The sequence below is a fragment of the Glycine soja genome, chromosome 8, assembly GCF_004193775.1.
Source record: "Glycine soja cultivar W05 chromosome 8, ASM419377v2, whole genome shotgun sequence".
NCBI classification, from domain to species: Eukaryota; Viridiplantae; Streptophyta; class Magnoliopsida; order Fabales; family Fabaceae; genus Glycine; species Glycine soja.
In genome coordinates this window covers 46,110,850-46,128,196 of record NC_041009.1, presented here as the reverse complement: position 1 = coordinate 46,128,196, position 17,347 = coordinate 46,110,850, and the positions used below count along the sequence as shown (strand labels likewise).

General features: G+C 35.1%; 3 protein-coding genes across 7 annotated transcripts; all 3 read left to right on the top strand.

The window, feature by feature from the left end:
- The first annotated feature begins 601 nt into the window (after positions 1 to 601).
- On the top strand, positions 602 to 5,055 carry LOC114423666 (poly(A)-specific ribonuclease PARN-like). Its single transcript, XM_028390498.1, has 8 exons — positions 602 to 988; positions 1,589 to 1,719; positions 2,789 to 2,983; positions 3,067 to 3,179; positions 3,318 to 3,434; positions 3,517 to 3,631; positions 3,724 to 3,939; positions 4,230 to 5,055. Exons 1-8 carry the CDS (start codon positions 669 to 671, stop codon positions 4,880 to 4,882), a joined length of 1,860 nt encoding a protein of 619 aa, XP_028246299.1. The 5' UTR covers positions 602 to 668; the 3' UTR covers positions 4,883 to 5,055.
- A 121-nt stretch (positions 5,056 to 5,176) lies between these two features.
- LOC114423667 (glycine oxidase) lies at positions 5,177 to 11,075 on the top strand. 5 transcript variants are annotated; one of them, XR_003668887.1, is made up of 10 exons: positions 5,177 to 5,559; positions 6,233 to 6,382; positions 7,244 to 7,458; positions 7,611 to 7,681; positions 7,787 to 7,949; positions 8,433 to 8,604; positions 9,502 to 9,660; positions 9,762 to 9,862; positions 10,015 to 10,166; positions 10,655 to 11,075. XR_003668887.1 is itself a non-coding variant. In XM_028390500.1 (10 exons), the coding sequence occupies exons 1-9, from the start codon at positions 5,277 to 5,279 to the stop codon at positions 10,108 to 10,110; spliced, it is 1,410 nt and encodes a 469-aa protein (XP_028246301.1). In that variant the 5' UTR covers positions 5,177 to 5,276; the 3' UTR covers positions 10,111 to 10,133; positions 10,655 to 11,075. The 5 variants fall into 5 exon arrangements, 3 of the variants coding, with proteins under 3 accessions (XP_028246301.1, XP_028246300.1, XP_028246302.1); XM_028390500.1 differs by having other exon boundaries at positions 10,015 to 10,133; XR_003668888.1 differs by having other exon boundaries at positions 5,180 to 5,559; positions 9,774 to 9,862.
- Positions 11,076 to 12,346: 1,271 nt separating this feature from the next.
- On the top strand, positions 12,347 to 13,115 carry LOC114423665 (rhodocoxin-like). The gene has a single exon (XM_028390497.1). It carries the CDS (start codon positions 12,401 to 12,403, stop codon positions 12,875 to 12,877), a length of 477 nt encoding a protein of 158 aa, XP_028246298.1. The 5' UTR covers positions 12,347 to 12,400; the 3' UTR covers positions 12,878 to 13,115.
- The last annotated feature ends 4,232 nt before the right edge of the window (positions 13,116 to 17,347 follow it).

Below are 17,347 nucleotides of genomic sequence, written 5' to 3'. Positions count from 1 at the left end.
ATAATTATAATATATTTTTGGTGATTAATTATAATTATAACATGTTACATAAGAAAATAATATATTATATATAATTTTTTGTGAAAAAATAACTATGCATTTTTTTAAAAATTTTGTGACTAAGATTCTAAAAATAGTAACATAGGCATAGAGTAGTGGAGTGGAATCCTAAATCTAATCCCTTTATTTGTGATTAATCTTTTATTAGTAGTTTAATTATTGTTTTTGATAATCTAGATAGTTAATTATGACGATAAGATTAAATATATCATCTATTTGTATTTTTTTAAAATTTATAATATTAATATTTATAAGCTAATTAGTTTTAATATATTTTGTTGATAAGTCTTAAATTATATTGTCATATGATGTCAAAGTTTAATTAAATTTTTTATTAAACGATTAAAATATCAATTTTAAAAATTATTATATTGGATGATTATCTTTATAATATTTATTTATAACTTAAATTTTTACAAATCAATATTATGATTGTTTGGTTTTAATATTAAGTGTGAATATTTTCTAAATTTAATAACGATTTCTTAATTTACTTGTTGTAATTATGTATTATAGATAAAAATATTTAGTTGGGATCCGACCCGGGCGAGTACTGCAGGTGTTAAAGGGAAAAAGGCGAAACAGAGACGGCGTAGTGATGCTATGTTATGGCTTGGGTGTTTGAGTTGCGGAGTCGTTCCCTCTGCACGTCCTCCTCCTCGAAATGGAGGGTGAAGCAGGTGACAACCTCCAACTTCCAAGAGTCCCTGCAAGAGATAAAGACGCACATCTCCAACTCCGACTTTGTCGCCATTTCCATGGGAAAAACGGGCTCTCCCTCCGCGCCGTCGTGGCTCCGCCCTCTACCCTTCGACACCGCCCAGACTGCCTACTCCAAGGCCCGCCGCGCCGCCCAGAGATTCCAGCTCCTCCACTTCGCCGTCTGCCCCTTCTCCGTCTCCCGCTCCGACAAACTCCTCGCTCACCCGTCAGTGCCTCTCTCTCCCAACACCCACCCTTCTCTTTTTTGTTATTATTTCATTTTTGGAAAATACTAGGTTACTTAGAGTCCGGTCGTTAGAGTGAAAATAAATGAAAGTGAATTAAGATCAAATTTGCGAATTAGAATAGACTGTATGCTCCGTTCGGTGGAGAGGAAAGAAAGTGAATTGAAGCGAAAGTTTTGGATTAAAGTAGAATGCTAAGGTGTGAGTCCAACGTCAATTTACAGTTCATTTCTCTTAATTTTCACTTTTTTTTTCTCCACAAACGGACACATCTTAAAAGTGTGGGTTCTAACTATTTTTTTTTTATTTCTCTTCTTTTCTGCTTTCTTTCAACTCAAACACCCTTTAAGTTGGTTTGTTAGTTGAAGGGAGAAGTGGTTCGAATTCTTCACTAACAAAAACTAACAAATTAACAACTAATATTTGTCAATTAAAAAAAAAAAAACCTGTCGGAGTTCTCACTTCAATTAGTGATATGTCCAAACTAGAGTATATACAAGAGGGGTTGAGTTTGGCCTACACCTAAATTTTAAGATTACTCTTTTTAAAAATATATATTAAGAAAATGTGTTGGTGTGCAGGTATAATTTCATGTTGTTTCCAAGAGATGAAATGAAGATGGGGATGCCCACTTACAGCTTTTCGTGCCAGACTTCGCTACTTGCCTCCATGGCTCGCCAGGGGTTTGATTTCAATGCTTGCGTCTACAATGGTGAGCTTTTCTTCTCTTTTTTTTGGGCTCTTAATGGGCCTACGAAATGGTTTTAAAATAGTTATAATCACTAGGAGTTTGGATCTGTGGTTGTGTTCCTGTTTAGATAAAAAAAAATCATAAACACTTGCAGGAGAAAAAAAAAATGAAAGAAGCTTCTTTCGCAAGTTAACATCAGCTTTTTGAGAATCTAATACGAGAGAGCTTATTAACTTATGCATAAGCTTCTAAATTTAGCTTATGGGAGAAGCCTATTTCATTTTTCCATTTTATTTTCTTCTCCTATAACTATAAGTACTAATGGAGAAGTTCATCTAAATGGGGTGCATGTTAATGAAGATGCTACTTAAGTTGCTTGTGTAGACAACTAAAACTAAATTGGAATTTTCTTTCTTCGTTTTTTTTTTTCTGGTGCAAGTGTTTGGACAAGGTGAATGAATGAGTAAGTAGGGTTTTGGTCATGGTGATTGTTAGTTACCTGAAGGAGATGGACCCTTCAACTGCTTACCAGAATGTGTATATCTAGGATCTATGTAAGTTTGTAAATCCAGAAGAAAGAAAGCTTATGCTATGACATGTAAATTGAGGATCTATGATTTGTTTTTTTTTTGTCAGCATTGAGGATCTATGATTCTGTTACTTATTTTTGGGATCCAAATTTCATGCATTTACACATTCACATAGTCATGAATCGGCACTGTTGGATGGAGATCAGAGTATCAGACAGACAGTTCAAATCTTGGATGTGCATAAGTTTTTGTTTACCAAACCCTATGATCTTCATCTAAAGGTTTTGATTGATTGACTTTGTGAATGTGTCAAATTTCCTTGCTGCAGGGAATCCAAATCCCTTATTTTGATATCCTAATGAGCCTTGGCAGCAACAATAAAGTTGCTTCTTTGTAGCTTAGAGGTCATGGCTTCAAATCCTCTCATGGGGCTAAGATTGAGTACATTTACCCTCTCTGTACCTTCTTTGGTGTTGGTGGGTCATGGGTGCTAGTACATGCACTAGGTTGCCTTTTTTTCAATGACCTATGATTGTTGTTAATTTGTATTTGTATGACAGGCATATCATATCTATCCAGAGCACAAGAGTCAGCAGCTAGAATTCGTCTTGGGACTGCTCTCCCTTCTCTTCGTGTGATGAAATCTTCTTCACCCTCTACTGTTGCTGATACAGTGTTTGTTGAGAGGATTAGATCAAAGGTTAAATATTGGAGAGAGTCATGTAAAAGCTCCGACACAAACAAAAGCAGAGATGGTAAGAAAATCTTTAGCATATTCTTTGTACAAAATGGTTTTTCTTGTGTCTTTGTTTTATTCTTTAACCCTCATTTTGTGCAGAAGAACTTGTCAACTCCCTTAGGAATATTGTCCTGGGCAATGAACAGTTCAGATCAAGACCTTGCATGACTGTAGATGTTTGCAGTGAACGTCAAGTGCAACTTATTCTGGAGGTATAATGCACTAATGAAATTTTAAGTGTTCCAATAGTCCAATTTGAATGATACAACCTTGATCACCTCGCTATTGATATATGACTTAAACGAATCATTTTCCATTTTTCCTTTTGTTTCTTGATTGTCTGTTTGTAGATGGTGTTAGACTACTCAGATGATCTTCTTCCTTTGCCAATCCCTACTAAGAGTGGGACCATTCATGCAGTACGAATTGTTTTGGCAAATTCTAAAGAAGATAAGGATTTATTGGAGGTAATGAGAAATTTCTACTCGTTTTTGCTTGCTCCTTCTAACTTTTTTTCTTTGGAAATAATTGTGGGTTTACACTGCACAGAGAGAGCTTCGAAATCTTGAAGAGGAGGAAAGCAAGAAAATTCGTGGATTCCGAGAGGTGATCGATTTGATTTCTGCTTCACAGAAACCTGTTATCTCCCACAATTGCCTTAATGGTGTATATCTTAAATGGAAATTTCTCAACTTGGTTCTAGTACTGATCTGGTCTACTTTCTTCGTTTTATTAACTTTTCATTGACTTATGCAGATTGTACACTAATTCATTCAAAATTCATTGCTCCACTTCCGCCTGAGATAGATGAATTTGTGAGCTCCTTGTGCTCGGTTTTCCCTGAGGTGCTTGACATAAATTATTTGATGAAGAAACATGGAACCATGAGAAAAGTGACCAACATTCCGAGTGCTATATCCTACTTGAATAATCATTTTTTTGCACCAGTTGATTTGGAAATTCCTGACCAAGGTCAGTCACTACTTCTTGATGTCCACAACCTTTTAGTCTCGTGTAAAATTAAAAATCATGCTTATTGGATGGTTTCATATTTGTCTTGTTAATTATGTGCAAAGCGCTAAAGCCTTTATGAGCAGTCTTTTACAACCTGCATGCTTAGCTTGTCAATATTTGCAAACTTGCTGAGTTTTGTTTTAATTCCTTTAAGAATTACTTTAAAGAAAAAAGTAGAAAAAAGAATAGTTTTATTTTCACGATCGGTAAGTCTTATTATTATTATTTTTATTTGTTCGTTTATACAGCTACAGTAAAAGAAGGCAAGATTCACGGACTTACTGCATTAAGGCTATCCTATTTATTTATGAAGCTTTGCTCTATATTGAAAATTTCCCCAAATGTTACTGAATCTGGCAACAAGCATTTGGCCCCCGAGCTTGAAGACTTCACCAATGTATTCCATCCATTCTCAACCCCTATCCAAGATTCATTTAATGGTGGGGATGTCGGCATGTGGACCAATAATACAAAAAAAGTCAGTTGTGAGCATTTGGTTTTCTTATGGGGATTCAAAATTGGTATCACAGCTGGCATGCTGAAGAGTTTACTTCGTTCTTCCCATGATATCTTTTCACGAGAGTTTGATGTTAAATTGGTGGACAAGAGTTGTGCCATTGTTGTTTTCTGGCAATCTGGGGTATCAAAAAGATTTCTAGACATATTGAATAGTGAAGAAATAAGAGGAGACTTAAAGGAGTTAGTGTCAGATGGCATGAGGGTAACCAGTTATGAGACCTACAACACAATATGTAGGTTAGGTTTGTGGGAGATGGATCTTGCAGAATCATTAGAAAGAGCCTTGGAAAGTTCTTGCTGTGATATTGAGAGTAATTGTGAGAGAAAATCTTCTGAGATTCATTGGTATAATGACAATGTAATTAACTTGGATGATCTTTAATGTTGTCATGAACCAATTATTGAAATGTTAGTTCTATCATTCATTGAGCAAGATGGACCAGTGTAATTAACTTTGTTGTTAATTTGAGTTTATTCTAAGGGTCGATGGACCAGTTTGTAATTAGAATTGAACAGAACTTTTAAATAAAGGTAAAAAAACGAGTGTTTGGCCCAGCTTGATTGGCATGATAGGCAGACCGAGCTCTTACATTAATTATTCTTGTAATTATATTCAATCACTTAATTAATAATCACATAACTATTGCTCTGTTAATCATGTGATAATCACTAATTTGACGATATTAACCTCAGAAAAAATCTTTGGTCGAAGCAGCAGCCAAAAAACCCGAAACCAAAAACAACAAAGTTCTATTCTATTGAAGAGCTCCAGCACGATGGCTTCCCTCTCTACATTGCTCCCGAACCCGAACCTTATTTCCAAGCACAACAGCACCCTTTCTTCCACTCACCCATGTGCTTATTCCTGGAAAAACAAAACCCCAACCAGTAAGGGTCGGTTCTCCGTTTCTTGTTCTTCTTCGTCTCAAGCATACGACGTCGTCGTAGTTGGCGCTGGCGTCATTGGCTTAACCATCGCTCGCCACTTCCTCGTTTCTTCCGACCTTTCTGTCGCCGTAGTCGATAAGGCTGTCCCTTGTTCCGGTGCCACTGGCGCAGGTATCACTATATATAAAAAAAATACAATGATCGTCTTTTTTTTTTTTTTCTCTTTGGGAAAAGAAAAGAAAAACTGTAATAGACACATGCTCGCACGCACATTTGTTCTCCACCACGCGTACACATATTGTTTGATATAAAAATGTTGGATTTACCAATTTTTCCACCATGTTTGGGTGAGGGCTAGCAAAATTGATTTTTAAAAAAAAGTGATTTATGCTTGTATCCTTATATTCTGAATACAAGTTAGTAGTAAAATACAGTATAAAATATTTCATTCGAAGCAAAATGCACTTAATGTTGCTTCAACTCAAAATCGGTTTTGGACCTATAGAATCAATTCCTCAACATGCATAATTGCATGTTTAGGGTGGTGGTAAGGTGAGCCAAAATCAATTTTAATTTCACGGTGAATGTGAAGCAACACATTATTGCTTTGGAAAAATCATTTTAACACCGTGATTTTGAGATAATCACCATGATTTTAATGGCATCGAAAATCCAAACATGCTATAAGTCATTTGCATTCATCTGGGGGCGGGGGGCCAAAGTGTGAGATTTCAATTCTTTTTCTTTTGTATTGCAGAATTAGAAAATGGAGTTTTATGCTGAATTTTGATTAACTGTTGGGTCTCTTCCCCTTTGTTTTGAAATTTGAGCTGGTTGTTTCTAGGGCAGGGACATCTGTGGATGGTAAACAAAACCCCTGGGAGTGCTACGTGGGATCTTGCGTCAAGGAGTCATCAACTTTGGAAGACGCTGGTACAGAGCATAGAAGAGCAAGGTTTGGATCCTATGGTGGAGTTGGGTTGGAAACAGTCTGGTATAACTATAATAGCTGTATCTTTCTACAAATTTCTCTTTCTTTGTGTCGCAATTTGGGAGTATTGCCAATGTGAATCACTGAATTTGAAGCTGTATATATATAATTTGCATCTTTTGATTGTGAAGCATTGTAGGAGTTGCGTCAGAAAAATGAAGTTTCTGGTTGTGTTATAATTGTTTAATCATAGTATATAGAACCTGCCCTACAAATGAAAAACAGATATATTTAGTTTTGTATGAATTGTTTAGATGGCATGCTTTTTTGTGATAGCATGCATGTATATGGTAATGGCACCATCCTTCCGATGAAATGCATGCTGGGAACATGTTTAAGGTCATTCTCTCTTCAATCCCAAAGATCATCTGGCTATAGGGTTATATGTAGGACTTAGCTTCCAGCCTCTGGTGCCATGATACTACATATCTTAACATTTTTTGAAAGCACTTTTTTGACATCAGAAATTAGAGAACAACAGATAGAGAGAGAAACACTAAATTATTGGTAAGAGAGACTACTTTCTGTAGATCAGGATGATTAGTTACATTGCACTTCTTTCTTTATTTGGAATGTAGATCTGCCTGTGTATTTCTGGGATTGAAAGGTAAAAATGAAATAGAATTCATACTACTAATAATGTAAATCGTATCATATATGGCCTCATATCATTGTGAATTTGAGATGCTAATTGGTTGCTATGGATTATCCTCAAGCAGTTATGGTGTTTCTGAACTTTTCCGTCTTCCATAAGTGTTGTGTGCAGTAATATGCAGGAGGCATTGATATTTGTAGTCATCAAAGTTTTAGGCCTCTTTTCCACAGTGATCAGAACTTTGATGTGACATGCCTTTTGATCTACAGGAAGCCTATTAATTGGTAGGACTGATGCTGAGTCAGACGTGCTAAAAGGGAGGGTGAAACTACTATGTGAGGCTGGGTTGAAAGCAGAGTACCTGTGTAGCAGTGATTTGATTAAAGAGGAACCTGATCTACTGGTGGACAAAGACAGTGCAGCTGCATTTCTACCAGATGACTGCCAAATAGATGCTTATCGCACTGTTGCATATATTGAAAAGGTTCTGTATTCTTGGTTCATTTTTCTTTGCATATCTTTTACTTGCAACTTGTAAATAATTATCAATGTTTACATTTTTCTTTTAACTAAAGTCTTACCACACTGCTGCCAAATGATCTCAGACTTATAGTTGCTAATTTATTGTTGGTGTAGACTAACAGGAGTTTTGCATCAAAAGGAAGATATACAGAATTTTATGATGACCCAGTGAAATGTTTCATCAGGTTTATTTTATTTTTTTCCTTTTTGTTGCACTAACTGTGGCACTGAAAGTGTTGGTAGGGAATCAATTTTTGTTGACTAAATGGTTTGTTTCATTTTTTGCTCAGGTCAGATAGCAATGGAGAGGTCAAAGCTGTTCAGACTTCCAAGAACACAATATACAGCAAGAAAGCAGTTATAGTTGCAGCTGGTTGTTGGACTGGTTCTTTGATGCAGGACTTGTTTAGAAATTGGGGAATGGATTTACATGTTCCAGTAATGCCCAGAAAGGTGTGTTTATATACAGATTGAAGCCTTGAACTGACCTAATCATGCATATCTAGGATTTCATTCATTGTATTTCATTTACCATGCACTCTGATACATTTTCCTATTTAAACGGAAATGAAGTTGTGACTGTGTGTTGATGTTTCTAACCTATACGCTTTGGTTTGTGGTTAGTGACAGTGGAGGGCAATAAGATAGGGGAACTTTCTGTCCGTCATATTCTCTTCTTAAAACCAGAATAAAGGAGATTTTTAGAAATCATTTGGGTGTGTGCTTAGCGACATTGTAGTATTTTGCCCAAAGGACTTCAAATTTCCTCTCTTAAATTTCAATCCATTCTGTTTCTTGCTTGAAACTGTAAAGGAACGTGACATTGTTTTTGCATTATTGCTTAATATTTCCTTTCATTTCAAGCTGATCAGGTTGTTTTGTTAATTGATTGATTCATATTCCTTTTATACGTTCTTCTGTTTGTTTGTTGTGAAGGGTCACCTACTTGTGGTTCAAAATTTCAATTTCCTTCAAATGAATCATGGCTTGATGGAGGCAGATTATCTCAACCATCCAACAATTTCTGGTTCAGAATCCCCTGATCATCAAAAGAACTTATCTGTTTCAATGGTAGCAAGTATAGATGCAGCAGGAAATCTTCTTCTTGGTAAGCTTTTTTTCCATGGCCTATGTAAATAATATCTGCAATGGGGAGGCTCATATTGCTAATCTATATGTCGGATGATTGCATATGTTGCTTTGAAGTTTTAAGTTCTGACCATTATTTAATATTGAATAATCTTTTATCTTTGAAAGGATTTCCTATCAAACAAAGCTTGTGTGCTGGTAGTTATTCAATGACTTGTTTTCTCTTTATCGGATGCTCATGATGGATTTTAAGCAATTTTAGAATGTCAAGATCATATATAGATATAAATTACAGCATGTAAATCATCAGTATGTTATAGAGATGAATGAAGAACGCATACATGGATTCATGCTAATGCTTGTGGTTGTTCAGGAAAAAGATATTTTGTGAGAGCATTGTCCTCTTCCTGCTGAGTGTTTCTAAATGTATAAATTGCTTATGGGACTACAATTTATTTACTCACGAGATGAGGATAGACACCTCTCAACAGAATACTAATGATCCAACCCATCACAGCCTCACGGGTTACTTAAAACAAAGCTCAATATCATGTTCATCAATAGTATCATAATAATAACTATTGACCATAATTAATATATTTCTAATTAATAAAAATTCCAAATAATTGATTAATAGTAAACTACACAATTAAATAATTAATCTAACAGCTCATGGTTTGATTTGCATATACTAGATGGTATTTGTTCTGTCTTCAAACGTGCATTTAAATTGAATTGAAAGTCTTATCTTTTTGGCCGAACATAACTCTCTTTTCATTTCATTCATAAATAGCATTCTAGTTTTCATGAAATAGATCAAGTTTTGCTGTTGATGCAAATTCTTCTATATTGTTTTAGAATTTTAACATTTTCCCTATCCGTGTGGTGAAAAACCAAAATCTTATCCACTGTCAAGGGAGTAGCCGTGAATTTGTTGGTTTCAACACCAATTTGGACGAGTCTGTTGTCAGTTACATATGGAAGCGAGTTGGAGAATTCTTTCCCAAATTGAAAACACTTCCACTTTCAGATCTAAGTGCAAGTAGAAAAGTCAGAATAGGATTACGACCTTACAGTGAGTCACAATATCTGTTTGCTATCTTATGCAGCTAAACTATTTATATTTTATTTACACTTGCAAAATCTATGTACACAACATATTATTGACTTGCATAGTGTTACTGTCAGTGCCTAATGGGAAGCCAGTGATTGGGCCTGTGCCTGGCTTGTCAAATGTGTACCTTGCAGCTGGACATGAAGGGAGTGGACTTTTAATGGTGAGTTCTGGCTTCTCAGATACTTCTAATCTTCATTATAAAAAAAAAATAACATTATAACATTTCCTATTTACACTAAGATGGTAGTTAGCATGCTGACTTTAATCTGAATAAACATTTAGAGAAGTCTCTAATTTTGGAGAAATTTCCAGGCTTTGGGGACTGCTGAAATGATCGTTGAGATGGTGTTGGGATATCCAGCAAAAGTTGATAGCACACCTTTCGCTGTGCAGAAAGTTCTTGTTTAAAATTTGCACAACTTTGGAGAATTCTAAGTAATTAGCTCTAGTTTTATGTGAACAAGGTATTGAAATTCATGCTTAAATAATTTGCTCATAAGCTCTTCTTATATTGTAATAAAAAGAAAACGGTCAAATAAATCTATAAGCTACTTTTCAGAAGGCTGCATGAACTAAATTTCATCCCAAACTATAAACGAGAATGCTGTTAGGCCGACTCTATTGATATTGCTGCTTCTACACACAAAAATAAATAAAGTTTTAATTTTTAACTTTTTTGAGTTTTCACTTTTTGTTACTAAAAAATTTGACGGCCCTTAGTCCCTAATGTTTCTATATGTCCATATTTGTAGTCCTGGTCAAATCTCATTATTAAGTGATGATGTGTCCCTAATTATATTATTATTTAATTATTTCTTTTGGCGATTTATTTTCTAGTAGTTAAAAACTACTAACTACTAGAAAATGCATGCTAAAGTGATTCAAATATATGGAACAATCTCTAGCAATTTAAAATCACAAGAAATTGATTCTCACCTTTTCTGAAAATTAGGGTTGTGCATTGGTCGGGTACGGGTTGCAAATCCTTCATCAAGCTAAAATGACGGGTGTTGTCATCCACATTGTCTCTGGCTGTTTCCCATATGCGAGTTTCAGTCTAAGTGGGTTGCATGTTAGTTGGGAACAATCAAATATAATTGATAGGGATGGTGAGCAGATAAATTAGACACTACTACGACGCTAGATATTTGATACCATGTGAATCTATTTGGTGTATATTTTTTTTTATATATTCATTCTAAGCCTCCTTATTTTCAAAGAGTGAATTTTCATTCATCCAAACAACAAGTTATTGTCTTTAGGAATACACAAATGATTGATAATGTTCTCACTTATCATGGTGATAAAAAAAATATTTCTTGTTTGGATGAAGGTTAATTGAAAATATGCTAAAGGCACACACCTTACATTTACACATGTTGTACATGACTTATAATGACTTATATTTTATGGATCGGACAAATTTTGAAGCTAAGCGTAGAAGTCACCAATTGTTGGATTACGAAACGAGTTGGAGGTGTGGGTACGTAATATTAAACATTGCAATATAACTCTATTGTTCTTTAATAAGAAATAGAAATAGTTACTTTACTCTCAAAGACATAAGCACATCTATCGAATCTCATTAAATCTCTTATATTTGCATATCTGTGTGTCATTTTTCTCATTCCCTTTAAAATTCCAATTGTTATTACTAACAACACAATTTCCAGCATCTTTGTATATGATTTTAATATTCAAGAGTGGAGTCCAATAACTAAAGGATTCTCTGTTGGGAGGTTAAATTATTCCCAACTTGGTTCAAGCGAGTTATATTATTTGAGATCTTTGTTTAATGTTCCAAGTTGTGTGTAATTCATTTGATGATTTGAAGACCATTAATAGAATAAATGACGAAACATTCTGTGGATGCTTGTAATGTGCTGGGTTTGTTAGCTGATAATGCTTGTAATGCGCTGGGTTTGAAGACCATCTAATACTTTAGGATTCCTAATACTTTATAGGGAGAGAAAGATTATGAAACTCTAGGATCCCTAATACTCTTTCATATGCAAGTTTTGGAGTGAGATATATAAGAGATGTAAGGTAAAAATATCTAAAAAAATTGTTTCTAATATTTGGACCGGTAAAGGATGAGTTATTTAAGTAAATTCAATAACAAAAAAAAAGGTATATTTACTGAGTAAAGGAGGTATGTTTGACAATGGCTAAAATGTTATTTTTGTCTTCATATGAAAATATTTAAAATTTGTTTTCTTAAAATTGAAATGTATTATTTTTTTATCCGAATGTAATCCAAACCTAATATTATGATTTTTATATCAATTATGCATATAACCAATGTAAAAAAGTAATATACGTAGGTTTAGATATTTATATGTTATGATACATTTTAATTTTATGAAGACAAAAACATACTGAAAATTTTGTCGGAATGAATTTTAAATGTTTTCATATTCATACGGATGAAAAATATATTTTAGTCTTTAACAATGGCCTAGTCTGACATGCGTTGGTACGTTGCTTTTTCACTTCCTGTTGCCTTTCCGGAAGATTTTCGAAATACAATGAGAAATGTAAGAAGCAATAGTGGGAGTGCAAAAAGTTTTGCCCCCATACTCTGCATTGAGCCCATCTGAAAACGATCGGGCCCAACCCAAATTCATTTCCCTTTGTTCCGATTTCCGAACCAAAAGAGCACTCTGGACGGGCTTCCTTGGCCGAACAACAATCACCAATGGCAGTGGCGAATCTGCAGAGACTGTCCTCGCAAGTGCACCGCCTCCCCTCCGTCTCGTTCTTCTCCAAATCCCTGATCTCCCGCACCTCCACCTCTTCCTCCTCCACGAAGAAGGTCGCGGACCGCATCGTGCGGCTGTCGGCGATCGACTTCGCGGGTAAGAAGCACGAGGTGGTGGGCCTGGCCGGTCAGACCCTGCTGAAGGCGCTGATAAACACGGGCCTGGTCGACCCGGAGTCCCACCGCCTGGAGGAGATCGACGCCTGCGCGGCCCACTGCGAGGTCAACATCGCGCAGGAGTGGCTCGACAAGCTACCCCCTCGCTCCTACGACGAGGAGTACGTCCTCGTTCGCAATTCCCGAGCAAGGGTCCTCAACAAACACTCCAGGCTCGGATGCCAAGTTCTCCTCGACCACGACCTCGAAGGTATGGTCGTTGCCCTCCCCGAACCTAGGCCCTGGGACACTTCCTAAGTCCGAACCTAAACCAAGTGTTTATTTTCTTTTTTTGGCTCAATAATGTGATCCATGAACCTTTGGAAGCATAGCGGAACTCGGTGAACCTTGTATTGGTTTCTTCCTGTTGTTATATTTTGGGTGGTTTTAGACTCTTGTGCCGGTAATTGGCTCGCTATGGATAATTATTTGCAATCTTGTGCTTTATTATTATGATTATGATTAATAACATTGTTATATTAAGGTCTTGCTTTCACTTGTGAGTTAGTTTTGTAGCTTTTCATGTTTCTCTTCTTTGCCTTAGTTTTTTGATATCGCGACAAAAAGGGGGAAATGGAAAATGTGGAATCGTTTTGCTAGTGGAGGAGTTTGTAAACGGGTGATTAGGATTTTTTGTTTTTTGTTGCAAAAATTACAGCCTAAGGGGTTTCGTGGTGAACCTGTTGGCAATGTAGTGTGTTTGATTTGATCGAGCTAATGTGTTGGCTACCTTTGAATGTTGTCAACTTAACCACTCTCTAGGCCAGTGTTACAATGGAGGATGGCGGAAGGCCAAAATTTCACCACATGAACATGCCTATGGCTCTGCCATAGCATGCCTCCCTTCATGAATTGCCTATGGCGGTTGGCAAAAGAATCTGCCATGCCATCATGGTGCCACCATTTAACAACATTGCTCTAGGTTAATTGTCTGGTCTGAGGTGGATATTCTTGGATTGTTAATTCTGATTATGTGTATTTTTTGCAATGATTTTTAGTAGCCTGTTATTGCAAAAATGGGGAGAGGGACATAGTCAGGCCTATGCAGCCCCCCCCCCCCCCCCCCCTGACTTAGTGTTATTTAAGCTACTTGAAAGAACTAGTTTTGAATTTTAATGAAGCAGTTGTTGCTTTTGAAAATACATTTTGCCCTTTCAGCTGTAGGAATGTTATACTAGCACCTTAGGAATGTGTAAGATCAACTAAATATATTACCGGAAGAATAATATTATTGTGTGATGTATTTTATTAAGTGAAAAATTTGTATGCAATGCCTCTGGTGGTGTTCTCGAATTAGAATTAGAGTTTTACCTTAGTGATCCGTAATAAAGGTTTGCATTAAAGATCAACATAGGTTAAGGTTACCAATATAAAAGTTCGATTTGATTGGAGAACAACGCTAAAAACACCTAAGGAACTGTATCTATGTTTTGTCCTATTATTAACCCTTTAATCCTTAATGCATGGTTTATCCTTTAGGGTATAATGAGAATTTAATTTAGAGATGGTTTATTAAGCTACAATTGATGTTATTTGGTAGCAGGATGCTAATTAACCGTGATTGTATATCCTATCTGTAGCTGAATGCACTGAAGTGCTTAAGAATTAGTCATTGCGTAGTGGTTAAATTGAGAAAGACAGTGATAATTTGTAATGTGGAGCTTGGACCTGAATTTGCTACCAATTTCCTACCCATGCTTGATTTTGTCCATCATTGTCTTTCCTTATGAAATGATTAATCCAAAAATGGCAATATATCAATCTTGTACTCGTATTTGATACCAATACGACTACAATATGCCTAGATACATATATATCCAAGGAATATCTTTCATTTTTTAAAAAATAAATAAATTGCCTCGTACATTTAAGCTATAATAACTCTGATATTTTGAATAGGAATAAAATTGCATCCAGCACTATCTTTCCCTATTTATCTATCTTTAAAGCTATAGTAAATAGTGGGCAATTGTATAGAGCCAAGACATCTTTTGAGCATAGTAGTCAATTGCACAAAATAGTGACGCTTTGGCAGGATAGAGACCTGGAGCAGCACTTGGGCACTACAAAAATTGAATAGAATATTAGCATTGTAGTTTTGGATAGCAGCTGTCATTGTCATGATAGCACAGGAAATTGCGACATTCCAGGGCTGTAGTGGGTGATACACAATGCTTGGTGCAAACACTATTTTGTCCTCTGCAATGGTGTGATCCCCCCCCCCAAACACACACCTGCGTCCCTCTTTTCAATGAATGTGAGGCTTTAAATATGAGAAGCCATTATCTATATTAATTAAGCTGGTATAATTAATTTATTCCATTATTTGGCATCAGTTTCCAAAAATTTCTGTACATAGATTATGAATAGTTTAAACTTCATTTGTCAGGAGATTACCATTTTTTTTTTCAGATACAGAATTGTTCAGATCCTGTATGCAAAACAAGACACTAGAGCTAATAACTAGGCATGAGAGATTGATGATTTGGGGTGCCTATAGAAGATTTTGATTTGGGTCTTGGGGGGCCATGATTCGGTTTCCTGCATGTGTCATTACTTATGAGGGGCTTCTATTCGCATCTCTGTTTTTCTCTTCACACCCTCTTGGATTCTCATTATATTCTGAAAATTAGATCTCAGAATATGTTTTTTGTATTCCAGAAAGTAATTCTGGAATAAAGCGCTATGAAGAGAGAGAGAGAAATGGGAGCTAGGAATAGAATTTCCCTTTGTTATGTCGTGTCTAAGTCTAAATAAGCTGCCAATAAGTATAAAAATCTACTCACTTACATTGCTTAGCAAAGATCTTGTAGAAGACAATTTCTGGGATTCTTGTTTATGGATATGTATGCGGGGTCTTTGAATAATTTTCCTATAAAAATTGTTGTCAAAATTTAAATTTATAGTAATTGGGCTGTCGTTCAGGCGTTCACCAAGTAAATCATGGTATGAGTTTTTTTTTTTTATATATTACCAGTCTAAAGATTTACTGTAAAATTAATTATTGTATGGTTTTTAAAATGGTTACCACTAAATATTTATTGCCCAAAAAATAGTTATCACAAAAGCCGAATGATTTTCAATCACAACAATGTTTTGTATTATGTGAGAATAAAAATCTTTAGGCCCTGTTTAGATATATACTTTAATTAAGTTCTTATTGATTTTTTTAAGAGAATTAAGTTTTTATTTTATTGAATTAGTGTTTATTATATATTTATACAAATATTTATATAATAAATATAAATGAGTTTTTAAGGGATCACATGACTATCAACTAGTAACTTATAATTTTGATCATTTATTAATGGTTATATGGTCTAAATATATTGTTTTTATTTCTCACAATAACCAATCAAGTATTTTCAGAGGATTGCACTCTATTTTGCAAATGAGAGAAAATTCAAATTTGAACTTGATCAAAATCAAGTCGGAGTTAGAGGAATATCTGTTGACTAGAGTTAATTGCCATAAACCACTTCTAAAAGCAGAGTCCTAACATTGGCACGAGCAAATGCACACTTGACAACTATATAGGCCTTGACAGGTTGCCAAGTTCTCCACTTTCTACCTGATGTCGTCCGTTCAAGAACATTACATTTTTTTTTTCTTGTATCTTGTTGTACTAATTACGTTGTGTTTCGTGATGAAGAGATATCAAAGAAATGGAGGGAGAGATGTGGAAATAGGAGCAATAAAAGCAAGTTTGTTTGGTATATATTAAATATGGTGGAAAGAAATAAAAAAATGATAGGTGTCGCTCGAATTTATTTTCATAAAAATATGAGGAATGACATAATTAATTTTACATGATGGCATAATTAATATTTGTATAATGCATCTAATAAGGTTGGATGAACTTAGAATCTTTATGTCTCTTCAACTCAATCTCTATCTTTTTCTGAAAACACATTCACTCATCGACCTCATTAATTGTCCTGATATTTGAGGTTGTCTTATCTCTATTTTTTGGGTAAATAATCATTTTTATTCCTAAAAGTGTAATTCGTTGATAAATGTGTCCTTGAAAGATTTAAATGCAAAATTTAGTCCTCGAAAGTGTTAAAAGTGTGACAAAAATATCCTGCCGTTAACTTTCTTCCCTTACCGTTAAAAAAGTTGTCTACCTGACACAGAGGGACAAATTTGTTACAAAATTGATTGCCAACGTGATCGTGTTGATTAGATTGGACAAAAATGTCAATAAGAAATCATTTTTGGACGTAAACGTCAGTAAAAATTTTATGGATTAAATTGTCAGTATTTTTTTGTTGGAGGAATTTGTTAATGATTTTACTTGGACTTAAATGACAGTGTCTTCTTTTGGAACAAAATGTCAATTTTGTGATATATTCTAGTCATTTGGATGAAAATAGTTACCAATTTTTTACTATAATGTGAGTAATTTCACATAGTTGTGACAAGCTTTGTACAATTCTTGGGGTGTCCAAACATTAATCAAATTTGTTTCAACTTCTTCTCAGGCATAGAATTCACCTTGCATTTTGTATGAATTTACTATTGTGGTGCAAAATAAAACTGATTTCATCATACATCCTATAGAGAAACATAACAAAAATTAATTGTATATTCACAAAAAGAGAACATAAAAAGTTTCATAATAGAGAAGAGAAGGCAAATTTCATAATAGAGAAGAGAACAAGTTTGAGAATAAAGAAGAGAACACAAGAGAAGAGGTTTGACAACAAAGGCCAGATGGACGATGAA